General features: G+C 41.1%; 1 protein-coding gene across 4 annotated transcripts in view; it reads left to right on the top strand.

The window, feature by feature from the left end:
* Window positions 1-9,766, top strand: part of LOC140391935 (NEDD4-binding protein 2-like 2) — a 59,713-nt gene extending 49,947 nt beyond the window's left edge. For 2 of the 4 annotated variants that reach the window (XM_072476996.1, XM_072476997.1), the window contains exon 6: window positions 6,669-9,766. In XM_072476996.1, coding sequence (XP_072333097.1) covers window positions 6,669-6,873 — 205 coding nt within the window. In that variant the 3' untranslated portion in view covers window positions 6,874-9,766. Of the gene's footprint in view, window positions 1-160; window positions 744-6,668 lie in introns of those variants that run through there. The other 2 variants (XM_072476999.1, XM_072476998.1) reach the window with 2 other exon arrangements.
* The last annotated feature ends 4,597 nt before the right edge of the window (window positions 9,767-14,363 follow it).

The following is a 14,363-nucleotide window of genomic DNA, read 5'->3' as shown; positions in this document are numbered from 1 at the left end:
AATGATGTGTTAATATAATTAAAATATTCTGTTATGATTCAGTTCAAACCAGATGAAAGTATAAACTTTAAATATATGTTTTAAGATATTAAAATGTTGGGCAAATTTAAGAAGGCTTAAAATAAGATTATCTCTCCGCCTTTGTAATTTACTTTTCCAGGAATTCGGTTTCCGATCAATCAAAGGGTCAAACCTGGCACCAAGTTGATAGGTGTGCCTTTCATGTGCCATGCATCTGCATTGTTGAAAAGCTAAGTTTTGTTCTTGGATATCATATAAAACCCTGCAGTAAACTTTTCCACTATACTTAAGTTCTTTTGCCTTACCCATATGTGAGTCACTCAGTACAGCTTCATCGTCTGCAATGGCAAGTGCAGTGACGTACAGCTTGTAAAAACCTTTAAGATTATAAATCCCTACCCCTTGTCAACTAGAGAACACAGTAAAATATCCATTACACTATTAAATAAAAGGGGGTCGCTTTGTTTTATTCCTCTTAATTGGAATGAGATGGGTTTTGTCACTGCCAACTTCAATAAATAAAGAAGTGTCCAAAATCAGTTTAACCAATTATTTGGGCATCCCCCTTCTATTTAAACTTTTAATTATTAATTTATGACAAATGGAGTCAAATGCTTTACCAAAGTCAATAAATACGACTGCAAATATTTTCTTATTTTTATCTTTGTAACAATTATTTTACATAGCAGTATTTTTGTTACATCCTGATTTGCCTGTTATAAATTCCTTTTGACTATTATTAAGAATTACAACTTTTTATTATAAACGATTAGTAATAATTTGTAATGTGGATCCAATGATTAGCTGCCTCCAGTTGTCAATATGTTGAAGACCGTTGTCATCTGATTTGGGAATTGAAATCGTTCTTTACCGGATTAGGCACCTTTCCGATAAATAACCAAATATTATGCATTTTAGCAAGTACGCCAAGCTGTTTATTATAACATTTCATGGTATCACATATTTAATTTTGTCAGGATCTGGTGGCATTTCCTTTTTGATTTGATTTAGTGTTTCCAAAACTTCCCAATTAGTAATTGTATTAGTTGCCCATCAGAGTTGACCGTATCTTTAAATTTACCAAATTTTGTAATATCAGGTCTATCATTTTTCATAGAATTCAAAGTGCAGAAGGATGCAATTCGGCCCATCAGGTCTGCACCGGCCCTTGGAAAGAGCACCCTGCCCAAGCCCACGCTTCCACCCTATCCCCCGTAACCCCACTTAATCTTTTTGGACACTAAGGGCAATTTAGCATGGCCAATCCACCTAACCCGCACATCTTTGGACTGTGGGAGGAAACTGGAGCACCCGGAGGAAACTGGAGCACACACTGGGAGAACATGCGAACTCCGCACAGACAGTGATCCAAGCTGGGACCCTGGAGCTGTGATGCAACTGTGCTAACCACTATGCTACCGTGCTGCCCTGAATTCCCATGTGCTGCCCATTTCTGCATACTGATCTTTCAGTGAAATATTCTTCTAGTTCCGATTTATCTAAGGAGTATTTTAATTGTTTTGACCTGCCAACTAATGTCGGGCAAGGGCCTTTTGGTTAGATTTATATAATTTCTGTTATCATCTATCTGTTTCCTGACTGATCTACATTTTGGTGACCGTGTTTCTATTGTTATATAGTTCTATTGTTTTATTAATTAGTTTATATTTATCCTTTGTACCTTTAGAAACACAGACCTTCCTGAATAATTCATTTTATATCAATTTTATTACAGCCTTTAGTGTCATGCTTAAATGAATTCTAAAATAGAATTCACCAACTTGCCTAAATTAATCTTTTTATTTTTACTAATATTAACGGATTTAGTTATCAACTCCTTATTAGTCTGTCAATTAATTAAGCTATCGCTATTACGTTGGTTGCTAACAACAGTCCCGTCCCCCCCCCCCCCTATAGAATCTGTACCTAAACTAATAAAATCACAAATTTCCTTTACATTATCATTATTTACCCTTTTATGAATCCCTTAATTTGCTAACCTCAACAGTTTTTTAAATCTAAAATTTGCTTATTGGTTTTATATTTTAAAAACTTAATTTTAACGTTAATGTTTTTATTACCTTGAGGTTTATGCTCTAAATTGGGAAAAGTCAATATATCCTTGTTCGTCTATAGGGGATTCTTCTTGGTCTTCTTGTACCTCCTTTAAAATAAATTTAGAGTACCCAATTTTTTTTTTCTCAATTAAGGGGCAATTTAGCGTGGCCAATCCACCCAACCAGCACATCTTTGGGTTGTAGGGGTGAAACCCACGCAGACACAGGAGGAATGTGCAAACTCCACATGGACAGTGACCCAGGGCCGGGATTCGAACCCGGGCCCTCAGCGCCGTAGTCCCAGTGCTAACCACTGCACCACCGTGCTGCCTTTTGTTGTGCCTTCTAAGCAACAGTGTGTATTTAACCCGTATACGGTGGAGAAATGATCACACAAGTTGCTTAATATAATAATAGTTTATTTATACGCCATACATGTTTAATACTAATCAATCACACATACTTGCACATTACACTCTAAGCTAATATACTAAAACGACCTTAACTTAACTTCCAGGTGACCGGCAAGTACAGTACAGATATGGCCTTATCTGTGATCTTGTAGTCTGGCAGTGCTGGAGTTCTTGTAGCTGGTCATCTGTGTCTTTGGCTCTGGTCCCTCTCTGGATGGCATAGATGGTCTTCCTCTTGGCTGGTGAAGGGTTCCCGGTCGGCCATAGCCATTAGTGTCCGAGGACCTTAGACCTTCCCAAAGTTGAGGAAAACGGGCGCCACTGCGTCTGCCACTTATTGTCAGTTTCGACCTGGCGCCCATTGACCCGGGATGGCCGTTTTCCTATGGTAGGTTCTGCTTAAGTCTGAGCTGCAGCCTTATATATTTGCAGGCTGCAGATGGTCTGCTTAAGCTTGGCCAAATTTCCCATCAATCTTTTCATAGAATTTACTTTTTCATAGAATTTACAGTGCAGAAGGAGGCCATTTGGCCCATCGAGTCTGCACCGGCTCTTTGAAAGAGCACTCTACCCAAGCCCACACCTCCACCCTATCCCCATAACCCAGTAACCCCACCCAACACTAAGGGCAATTTAGCATGGCCAATCCACCTAACCAGCACATCTTTGGACTGTGGGAGGAAACCGGAGCACCCGGAGGAAACCCACGCACACACGGGGAGAACGTGCAGACTCCGCACAGACAGTGACCCACACCGGGAATCGAACCTGGGACCCTGGAGCTATGAAGCAATTGTGCTAACCACCATGCTACCGTGCTGCCCTCGGTGGTGGCCATTTTAGATGGCCACAGTCTGCAATTTATTAGTATAACTTGTGCTGTTGATTGCGATTTGTATTCTATTTCTTTCCCTGGGGGTGAACATGCACCTCATCTTGGCTGAGTCCTTTTTGTGATAATTGTTTATCTCACAACTTGCAAGGACCGAATCATCTACTATCGCCATGTTATATCACCGCCTTTTGCATAATGGCATGGACTGACACTCGCTACTTTTCTGGCATTTAGCTACTTTTAATTTCAAACCTTTATGAACCCCTCTAATATGAATCCTTAAATTAGTAATTGAATTTAAAAACAATTGGGTGTAAGGAGTAGCTATATTCACTAAACAGATTATTAATCTTAAAGCACTTATTGAGTTCACACATTATTGGTGTTATTGGAATACTTCATCTCTTAAAACTATATAATTGTTTGATTATAATATCTCAGCATCCACTCTAGACAGTTCACCATTAACATTAAAATCGGCCAAACTACTATCAGTGCTCCTATTATAAAATGTTAGATTGGTAAAATTAGTGAATTTACTTAAAATTACATTACTGCCACCCTCTATGTTAAGTTTCATCTATGGCTGTAGGAGAGACATCGTATGGTTTCTGACTGATATCAGTGTCTAGCTTGATCCCAAAATATGTTGGGAATGGGATCCATCTACTCCAATTTTGCCGTCAGCAGTCGCAGAAATCCCAATCGCCACTTGGACACTTTCCCCCTCAATGGTCTCATAACATTTTCCTCGTTGGTCTGGGTTGAGGCAGTTTAAAAAAATAATTTAAAAATCTGAATACCTACAGGTACAATCCCCTTATCCCGACAATTACAATTGCAGTACTTAATGTTTCTGGCACTTGGGGCAAAGTCCACTAGAACGGGGATGTTACTAACTGGTTGCCATCCCATCTGGTGCGCTCGTTTGCCTTAGCATTGACCATCATATTTCGTTTGCCTTCCTAATTCTCTCACCGGCAAGAGAAAGTGGTTTTGGCAAACCTCCCAAGGACATGAATTTCGCTCTGTCCAATTTAGCAATCCAAGTAATATATGCGAAGCAGTACTATAATGAAATTTGTCACCATAGCTTCGGCATCTGTATACTAACTGATGGTACCAGGAGTACCAATGAGTACGTACTGACCCGACATGGGTATGAAAATCACCAACCACCCAAGTCATTGGGCAGCACGGTAGCACTGTGGCTTCACCGCGCCAGGGTCCCAGGTTTGATTCCCCGCTGGGCCACTGTCTGTGCGGAGTCTGCACGTTCTCCCAAGGTGCTCCGGTTTCTTCCCACAGTCCAAAGACGTGCAGGTTAAGTGGATTGGCCATGATAAATTTCCCTTGGTGACCAAAAAGGTTAGGAGGGGTTATTGAGTTACGGGGATAATGTGGGTTGGTGCAGACTCGATGTGCCGAATGGCCTCCTTCTGCACTGTATGTTCTATGTTCATAGTTGACCCAATGGTCAGTAGACATAACGTCAAGATCCTTCTGCTCCTGTTCACATCTACTCACCTTCTCCTCTCAGCATTTTGGAGGGACTCATTGATCCTCCATCATTCCTTCCGTTTTCCATGGCATTTTCCCGTGCAAGTGCAGGAGCTGAAACACCTGCCATTTTTACCACCTGCTTTCTCATCATCCCAGGCTCCAAACGGTACTTCCAATGGTTGATTTGTTTTCTGTATTTACTGCTGATGATACATTATCCTCTAATTTGGGAGACTAAATACAGATTGGTGACCACTTGGCTGGGCACTGTTATTCAGTTCATAAATGTCCTCCACTTCCAGTTGCTTTTCATTTTGATTTTCTGCTCAAATCCCCTCTGTCTTCAGTTTCCTATGCTCTTCTAAATTTAAGGCCAGCAGCACCTCTTTCAGCTCCGTGCTTCACAGTCCTCTGGATTCAACTTTGAACTATTTCAAATCTTAACTTTTGCCCGATTTGCTTTTTTTAAATTTTGTTTTTGGATGGCACCTGTTAGTGATTCAGTTTCTAGCTCCTGTGAAGATTTTTTACTACTTCCATTTTTATGGTTTGAACGGGAGCTTACCTGTGGTTTCTTACTTGTGCAATTAATGATTCCAGTCCGAATATGTCCCAGCTTAATCAGTACATTTCTTCAAAGTGACATCTTTCAGCATAGTATAGTTGCTGGTATAGTGGTCCAAAGCTTCATCCTTGGTCATTCTTTTCTCATCCATATTACTGCCACTGTATTCAAAGGGATATATTTCCTAAGTATGCAAAGGATATGGAGTTTTACCTCTTGCTGCCACCCATTGCTCCCATAATTGCTGCTGTGATGTTGGACTGACTGCAGTGCTTTCATAAACTCAGCATTAGTAAGATTGGAGGCAGCCTGTTTCACACTCATTAGAAACTTTGCACCTTAAACACATTCCTCTTCCTTAATGCTCACATAGTGTGATCCCATGTCTTCTCTGTCTTAATTGAGAATATGGGTATGTAGAGTGGATGGGAAATTGAAATTTTAAAAATGGTACAGCTGTGGATCATGGAGTAGGCTGAATGACTGTCTCTTATTCCTACATTCTTGTTTTAGCCTGATCTGTACTTTAAATTCGCATCTCATCACCAATATCATCTAGTTCCACTTCTGAACTTAGCCATCTGCATTCCTACTTCTCCACCACTGCCTCCAATTATTCATCATCTCAGGGTTTAACTTGTCCAATACTTGTTTCATCAATTGAGGCTTAATTTGTTCAATGCCCTCTTGATGGCCTCCAAGGTTTATCCTCTCTCAAATTTCAACATCTCCATAACGGTGCTGTTCTTACCACCCCCTCACTGGCCTCCATTGCTTCACCAACCCGTAGCACATTAACTTGAATATCCTCATTTTCATTTTACTGGGTTGCATTCTTTCCCTGCACTTGTGTAATCTTCTTGAACAGAAGCTCCACATCCCTGTGTCCTGAAACACATTTTCAAAACCTGTCCATTTTGCTATCTGCCTTCCTGCTTTCAAAAGCCTGAAAGCCTATCTCTTTAGCATTACCTTCAGTTATCTAATTTCTTGCTGATATCTTAGTTTTCCAAAAGGACAGTTGGATGAACCAGAGTAGTTATAGAGAGAGAGAGGAGAGAGACACACAGACAGTGTACAATTGGAAAACTAGCTATCCAGACTGTTCTTGTATTTCTAGGAACATTCTACATTGCTTGTCCATTCCTTCGACATTGAATACTGCATAATACAGGTGTTGAAAATGAACGGTGTCCAAGGATGTTGAATTTTGCTTAAATTGTCGCCTTTGATATTTGCTAAATGTTTATTGTTAAATTGTGCTCTCGTTTTAGGAGGAATAAGCATAGAGTTCCACGTGGGAAGATCGTTCAAATGATGGAGCATTTTGAATATCCAATTTCTTCAGATATAGTGTTAAATGCGGTGGAGCCTTCACGAAATAATAAAGTTTTGTTCAATCTACATCCATGTTATAACCAGAGGTGGGAAGGACCTGTTGATTCTAATTCTTCTATCAGTGTTCTGAATTACAGATAGCACGAGTGATTCCTCATGAACTGTTGTCATTTCAGTCTGTCCAATTTAATGCAAAATTGTATCTATTACTGTTTCGTCTCATAACGGATTTGTGAGAAAGCAAATTTTATAGCTTACAATGACACCCCTTTTTATAACCGTAGAATATGCAGATTACACTGATAAATAGAAAACTGTTTTTGGAAGATTTTTATTTTTTTAAAGCTTTATATTTATTTTCAGTGGGTTAGAACCATGCTAAAGGAATCATAATACAGTTAGATAAGGTCATTTTTATTCAGTCACCTTTTTATTTGAAATATAAAACGTCTGTAGTTTTATACATGGATTTACGTGACAAAATATGAACAGAATGTTGGAATGTATTGTAATGTAGAGCTCAGAAATAAGACCAACTCCTTGATTTCCCACCAGTTTGTTGCTTTTCATTTCAGTAATGCATTTTTTTTTAAAGTCAATAAGTTACTGTATTGACTTTGATTTGTTTGAATTGTACAAGAACAAATGCCAATGTTGGAGGATCTAACAGAAACTTGCATTGCAGATAGCATGTTTATTTGACTCGCTTCCTGCTATCCAGAAGTTAAGTGCAACCCTCGCTTTCAGGAAGGGAATATTTGTGTTTGTGGGTCTTTGCATGTATGTAGAAAGGAGAAACCAAATTTCTTTTTAAAGTGGAACATCCATATATCCCAGATTTACATGAAACTTGTGAAATTCATCTTGGCAAATTGAAAAATCTTCAAGATAGGGAAATTCAGAGTTAGTTATTAGTTGTGATAGTGACTGTTTTTTTATTTGAATGGTCCATTTGCAGATTTATTTCTATTTTGCTGTAAGTGGTGTCTGAGCATCAAGTGATCCGATCCTGTAGTAACCAACATTTGAATTATCCCGTTATACCAGTGCAGTTTGACACATTGCATCAGAGGCTGTTTCCAAGCTTGATAAATTGCTAAATTATTTAGTTATAACATATAATTGAAGGAAAATTGAACTGCCTGCAGTTCCTTTACACAATTAGTTCCTGCCAACTAAGATTTTCAAAAATAGATCTAAAAATTTGGAGAGGTGGTGATAAATGAAGTTCTGTGGGCTTCCCCAAAATATGTATATAGAAAGATTATGCTAAGTTTTTTTTTGTATGAACTAATTAGCGATATAAAAATAAAAAATGTAACATTGGTAGAACCAATAACTTCTCAATTTTAAGGTATTAGATTTAAACATGAAACTACCAATTTTAAATCACGGGAGAATTTTTTCATGATGCCAATGGTGCACATAATCAATCACTTTAATCAATGATGTTTAGTTTTTCTAAACAAATGTGTTCAAAGCTGTCAGCCATGACTCACTGGTAGCACACTTGACTCTGAACCGGAAGATTGTGGATTCAAGCACAACTCCAGGGATTGAGCACCTAATCTAGGCTGATGCTTGGGGAGTTCTGGACTGTCTAAACTGTGACATTAAAATAAGACCTCGCCTTTTGGATGGAAAAGACCCAGTGCACCGTCATAAAGAACAGGAGAAATCTGATATCCTGCCCAACGTTTACCTTTTAACCAACATTACTTTAGAAAAAAGCTTCAGGAAAACCTGTTAATCTGGTCAGTGTATCCTCACTGTATGCAAATTAGTTGCCACTTAACAACTTTTTACAGTGTAGTCATTGTTGTAAAGTCAAGAAAGGTACTAGGGCAGCACGGTGGCGCAGTGGTTAGCACTGCTACCTCCTGGCACCGAGGTCCCAGGTTTGATTCTGGGTCACTGTCCGTGTGGAATTTGCACATTCTCCCTGTGTTTGCATTAGTTTCGCCCCCACAACCCAAAAGATGTGCAGGGTAGGTGGGTGGATTGGTCATGCTAAATTGCCCCTTAATTGGAAAAATGAATTGGGTACTCTAAATTTATTTTTTTCAATTGAGAAAGGTACTAAATAAGCTTGGCCAAAAGTAATTTCTTTTAAATTAATTTGGTTTGCATTTTTTGGACATTCCAGCAAAAAAAGAAGAAAACAATATCTAATCCCAATGGTAGATATCAACCGAGCTAGTAGTCACCTGGTAATTTTATACTAGATCCTATTCTGGCAGTTACTGTTAAAATAGCAAAATTGTCCTGACTATGTTTGAAAGCCAGTACTATCTATACAGTTGGCCCATTTAAAATAATTAAGATGTGCATAATCATTCATCATTTTTGGGGTCAGTGAAACCTTTGTTGACTAGGGCTTACAAAACATTTTTAATCAATCAAAAATAAGTTGGTAAGCATTTTAATCAAGCTAGGTTTGGGACCTATTCATAAACATTTTTATAGTTAAACAATTCCTTCTGGTAAATGCTAATTAAGTTCCACAGAAGTTCAGTCACTGACTAATGTCAAGCTTCCAGAGGTATTAGTAAAAGTTTATTTTAAGTGACTTAATTCGGTGAACATCCATTGTAAGAATGTTATGGTCATAACATTTACTTAATTTGTCATTACCATATGATTAATATGAATGCATTTTCCAAGGCTTCAAATTCAGATATAATTGGTGCGGAGATTTTTTGCATATTGTCATTCATATGTTTGTGTGTGTATATATGTGTGGTAAATTTACTGAAATACATTTCCCTCTTTGTACAGGAATTTGTTGTAAAAATTTTGCATTATATCTTTAATGAATTGTCTATTAAAATGTCTCAAATAAGGCGCAAAATTCAATACGGTGTTATTAACAACAATGTATAGTTTGTATTTTTTTAAATTATGGGCAAGTTCTTGAATGACCGTTCAGTTCACTATTCGGAGATTATACATTTTGTATCAATACACTTAAAATTGTGTTGTATTTGTAAATTTATGTTGGAGGAAACAATTAAACTTCAGGGTTGAGAGTGCAGACATGGGTACATTGATATATAAACGGCATGAATTAATTTGTTTATGACAAGTCGGGGGTGGCATGCGGTGCAGTGGTTAGCACTGGGACTGTTGCGCTGAGGACCCGGGATTGAATCCCAGCCTGGGTCATTGTCCGTGTGGAGTTTGCACATTCTCCCCATGTCTGCGTGGGTTTCACCCCCACAACCCAAAAATGTGCTGGTTAGGTGGATTGGCCTCGCTAAATTGCCCCTTAATTGGGAAAGAAAAATAATTGGCTACTCTAAATTATTAAAAATTAAAAAGTTTATGACGAGTCACTCTGTGAGAAATCTAAGCCAGGTATTTTGTAATCAACAGTCTTCCTGATACATCTCTTGCCAATTAATGTCATTTCTTTTTCCCACTCTGAAAAATGTGTCATAAATGACATTTGAGGCTCAGATTTTAAGTTTTTCACTCCACCCTCTGCCTAAACCACCCCAGGATCGGCAAGAAAAGATCAGACAAGGGGCCAACATCCTAAAATTCAAGATCCTGACTCCAAACCAGGCCACGATAATATTTCTAGTAGTGATTCCGGTTTTGCCCAAGATTTTGACTAAAATCAGACAGGTGCTACTTAAGATTCAAAGCTCATGGCCCAATGGTGTAATTGGCATCGCAATATAACTTTAAGGTCCATATGGGGAGTCCCAAGCTTATGACAGAAGACCAAGTTTTTAAACTTGCCTTCTTTTGAACTCCTTATGACTAGGGGGAGCAGGAATGTTTAAGCCCAATTCCTTATTGTCAGGAAACAAATAAAGACTTCTGCACCCTCCACCCCGCCCTTTTGATCGCTGGGTAATCTCCAGAGGCATCCTTCCGCGATTGCTGAAACAAAGGAAACCCTCCCACCACAGGAGGTTCTCATTCACCCACTGTCTGCTGAGGACCATTCCCAAGGATCCCTGACTGGTTAAGTTTCCCCAAATGCCTGCCATCTGGATAGTGTAGTCATTATATTTCGGGATGTGGGCTTTGCTGGATCGGCCAGCAATTGTTTCCCATCCCTAATTGCTCTTGAGAAGGTGGTGCTGAGTTGCCTTGAACCACTCCAATCCATGTGGCAGAGGTACACCCACTGTGGTATTCGGGAGGGAGTTCCAGGAGCATTTTGACCCAGCGACAGTAAAGGAATAGCAATATATTTCCATGTCAGGATGGTGAATGACTTGGAGGGGAACTTCCAAGTGATGGTTTTCCCATGTATCTGCTGCCCTTGTCCTTCTAGATGGCAGTGGTTGTGGGTTTGGATGGTGCTGCCCAAGGACCCTTCGTGAGTTCCTGCAGTGTATCCTGTAGACAGTAGACTGCTGCTACCGTGCGTCGGTGTTGCAGGGTGTGAATGTGGAAGGGATGCCAATCAAGCGGGCTACTTTATCCTAGATGGTGTTGAGCTTCTTCACAGAATCCCTTCAGTGCAGAAGGAGGCCATTCAACCCATCAAGTCTGCACCGATCCATGTCCCACCCATTCCCTGTAACGCCATAACCTAACCTTCACATCCCTGGGCACTAAGGGGCAATTAAGCATGGCCAGTCCACCTACCCCATACATCGTTGGACTGTGGGAGGAAACCGGAGCACCCAGAGGAGAAAAACACAGACATGGAGAGAACGTACACACTCCACTCCCAAGGCCGGAATGGAACCTGGGCCTCTGGTGCTGTGAGGCAGCAGTGATAACCACTGCTACCGTGCCACCCCACGTGTTGGGTGTTGTTGGAGCTGCACTCATCCAGACAAGTGGAAGTATTCCATCATCCTCGTGACTTGTGCCTTGTAGGTGGTGGACCAGGCTTTGGAGAGGCAGGAGGTGAGTTACTCGCTACAGGATTCTTAACCCCTGACCTCCTGTTTTAGCCACAGTATTTATATGGCTAATCCAATTTAGTTTGTGGTCAATGGTAACCCCCAGGATGTTCATTGTGGGGATTCAGTAATACCATTGATTATCGAGAAGCGATGGTTTGGATTTTTTTTAAATAATCTTTATTGTCACAAGTGGGCTTACATTAACACAGCAATGAAGTTACCGTGAAAATCCCCCAGTCGCCACATTCCGGCCCCCGTACGGGTACAAAGAGGGAGAATACAGAAGGTCCAAATTACCTAACAGCACGTCTTTCAGGACTTGTGGGAGGAAACCGGAGCACCCGCAGGAAACCCATGCAGACACTGAACGTGCAGACTCCACACAGACACTGACCCAAGCCGGGAATCGAACCTGGGATCCTGGAGCTGTGAAGCAACAGTGCTACCGTGCTGCCCATTCTCTCATTGGAGATCACCATTGCCTGACACTTGTGTGGTGCAAATGTTACTCGGCATTTGTCAACCCAAGCCTGCATATTGCATTTGCATGTGAACTGTTTCAATATCTGAGGAATTGCAAATGGTGCTGAACATTGTGTAGTCATCAGTGAACATCCCCACATCTGACCTAGTGTTCGAAGGAAGGTAATTGATGAAGCAACTAAAGATGGTTGGGCCTAGGACACTACCCTTAGGAACTCCTGCAGCGATGTCCTGGGACTGAGATGACTGATCTTCAACAACCACAACCATCTTCCTTTGTGCTAGGTAGGACTCCAACCAGTGGAGTTTTTCCCCTGATTTCAATTGATTCCAGTTTTGCCTGGGGTCCTTGATGCCATGCTCGATCAAATGCTATCTTGATGTCGAGGGCAGTCACTCTCACCTTCGATCTGGCATTCAGCTCTTTTGTGCATGTTTGATCCAAGGTTGTAATGAGGTCAGAAGCTGAGTGACTGGCGAATCCAAACTTAGCGTCTGTGAGCAGGTTATTGCTGAGTAAGTGCCACTTGATAGCACTGTTCATGACCCCTTCCATCACTTTGCTGATGATTGGGAGTAGACTGATAAGGCGGTAATGTTCTGGGTTGGATTTGTCCTTTTTTTTTTGTACAGGACCCACCTGGGCAATTTTTCACCTTGCCCGCTAGTGACATACGTAGAAACCTACATAGAAAACAGGAAAGGAGGCCATTCAGCCCTTCGAGCCTCATTCATTAAGATCATGGCTGATCATCAAATTCAATACCCTGATCCCAACTTCCCCACATATCCCCTGATCCTTTTAGTCCCACATGAGGGTTAAATGCATGAATTAGTTATTTTGAAATTATAGTGGCCCCTTTGGGAACACTGCATTGAATAACTTCAGAAGATAATATTTAAGACAAATATTAATCTGAACTGTTGTAATCAGGGAATTCTACTCCTGTCATTTGTGCTTCTAATTGTGTAACAGTACCTACTGAACTCTTAAAATAAAAGACCCTCTTCAAGCCAGAGAACACTTTCAACTTCTGAATTTAGACTGCAATCATATCCAAAACTTCCTTTTTTCCCCAAAGTGTCTCTGGCAGGAGAAGCAGAGGGTAACCCGCCAGCTGACTTGCTGGGTTTCCTGCTGTACTTTTAAACACTTTTTGGGTGGGGAATGAGAATGGTAACGAGGCGGGCCCCACAACATTGTTAGCTCCAGCAAACTTGGCTCCAGACAGGAAAAAGGGCACCCTGATCTAACAAATTTTAAAAAGGAATTCCCCCCACGGACACAGACTCCCCCCCCACCCCCCCCAACCCCCTGGCTCGGGCATGACCCCCTCCTCCTGGGGTGTACATAGCTGTGCACCCCTGATAGGTTTTGTGCACCAGTTCCCCATTTATCAAAACCTGGGGCTGATTCTCCGCTTGTTTTTCGGTGGCATGCCGTTCGCTGGCAGCGGGATTCTGTCCTCCCGCCACTTGTGGGATTTCCCACTTGAAACCACCACACGCCATCGGGAAACCCAATGGTGGGGTTGCGGGAAAACTGAATCACAAAAGCCAGAGAATTCAGACCCTGTTGTAAAGCCCGCCACCATCGTGACATCACGCTGGCAGGGTTAGTTCCCTACGTGGGGGGGGATGATTCAGCAGGGAGGGCCGCTAAGTATATGTTAATGTTTATAATCTGGTTTCCATTATTGCTAGGTGAGAGCCTGTTATGTCATTAGTAGGGGTTCTGGGATAATCGAGCCGGGAAATCCCACTGGCACAAAAGCCGTGGTACCTCCGCCTGTGCCACCATTCCTGCCTGCCGAAAGCAGGGGTGGAAAATACTCCCCATTGTGTTTGTCCTTTTGATGGATTTGGGAATGACTAATGTTGCCTTTTATCCTTTATGTGAACCACAAGCTGTTTCTTATATTGACCAAATCACCACACAACCAGTATGTTAGCTCAAAAACAAAGTTTATTAATAACACAAGACTTGTATCGCTATGCAATAATACTCGCGGCTCCGTACTAAACTACACCTAACACTGAAGATGACCTTTACTTAACTTTGAGTGACCGGCACTGTGCGAGATAAGGCCTTTATCCGGGTCCACGTGGTCGGTTGGAAGTTGTTGGGTTTGGCTCAGCTGGGCTCATCCTTCAGGAATGGTCACAGGTCTTTGAACTTGGTTGTTCTGCTACTGTTGGTCGCGCACAGGCCAGTCCCAAAAGAGGCCGATCCCTAGTGCGCAGGGCTTTTTATCTTTTGTTTCTTTTCCGCCC

Source organism: Scyliorhinus torazame, chromosome 15, assembly GCF_047496885.1.
Source record: "Scyliorhinus torazame isolate Kashiwa2021f chromosome 15, sScyTor2.1, whole genome shotgun sequence".
Classification (NCBI taxonomy): domain Eukaryota; kingdom Metazoa; phylum Chordata; class Chondrichthyes; order Carcharhiniformes; family Scyliorhinidae; genus Scyliorhinus; species Scyliorhinus torazame.
The sequence above is the reverse complement of the archived record's forward strand: the minus strand, read 5'-3'. Positions and strand labels throughout refer to the sequence as shown.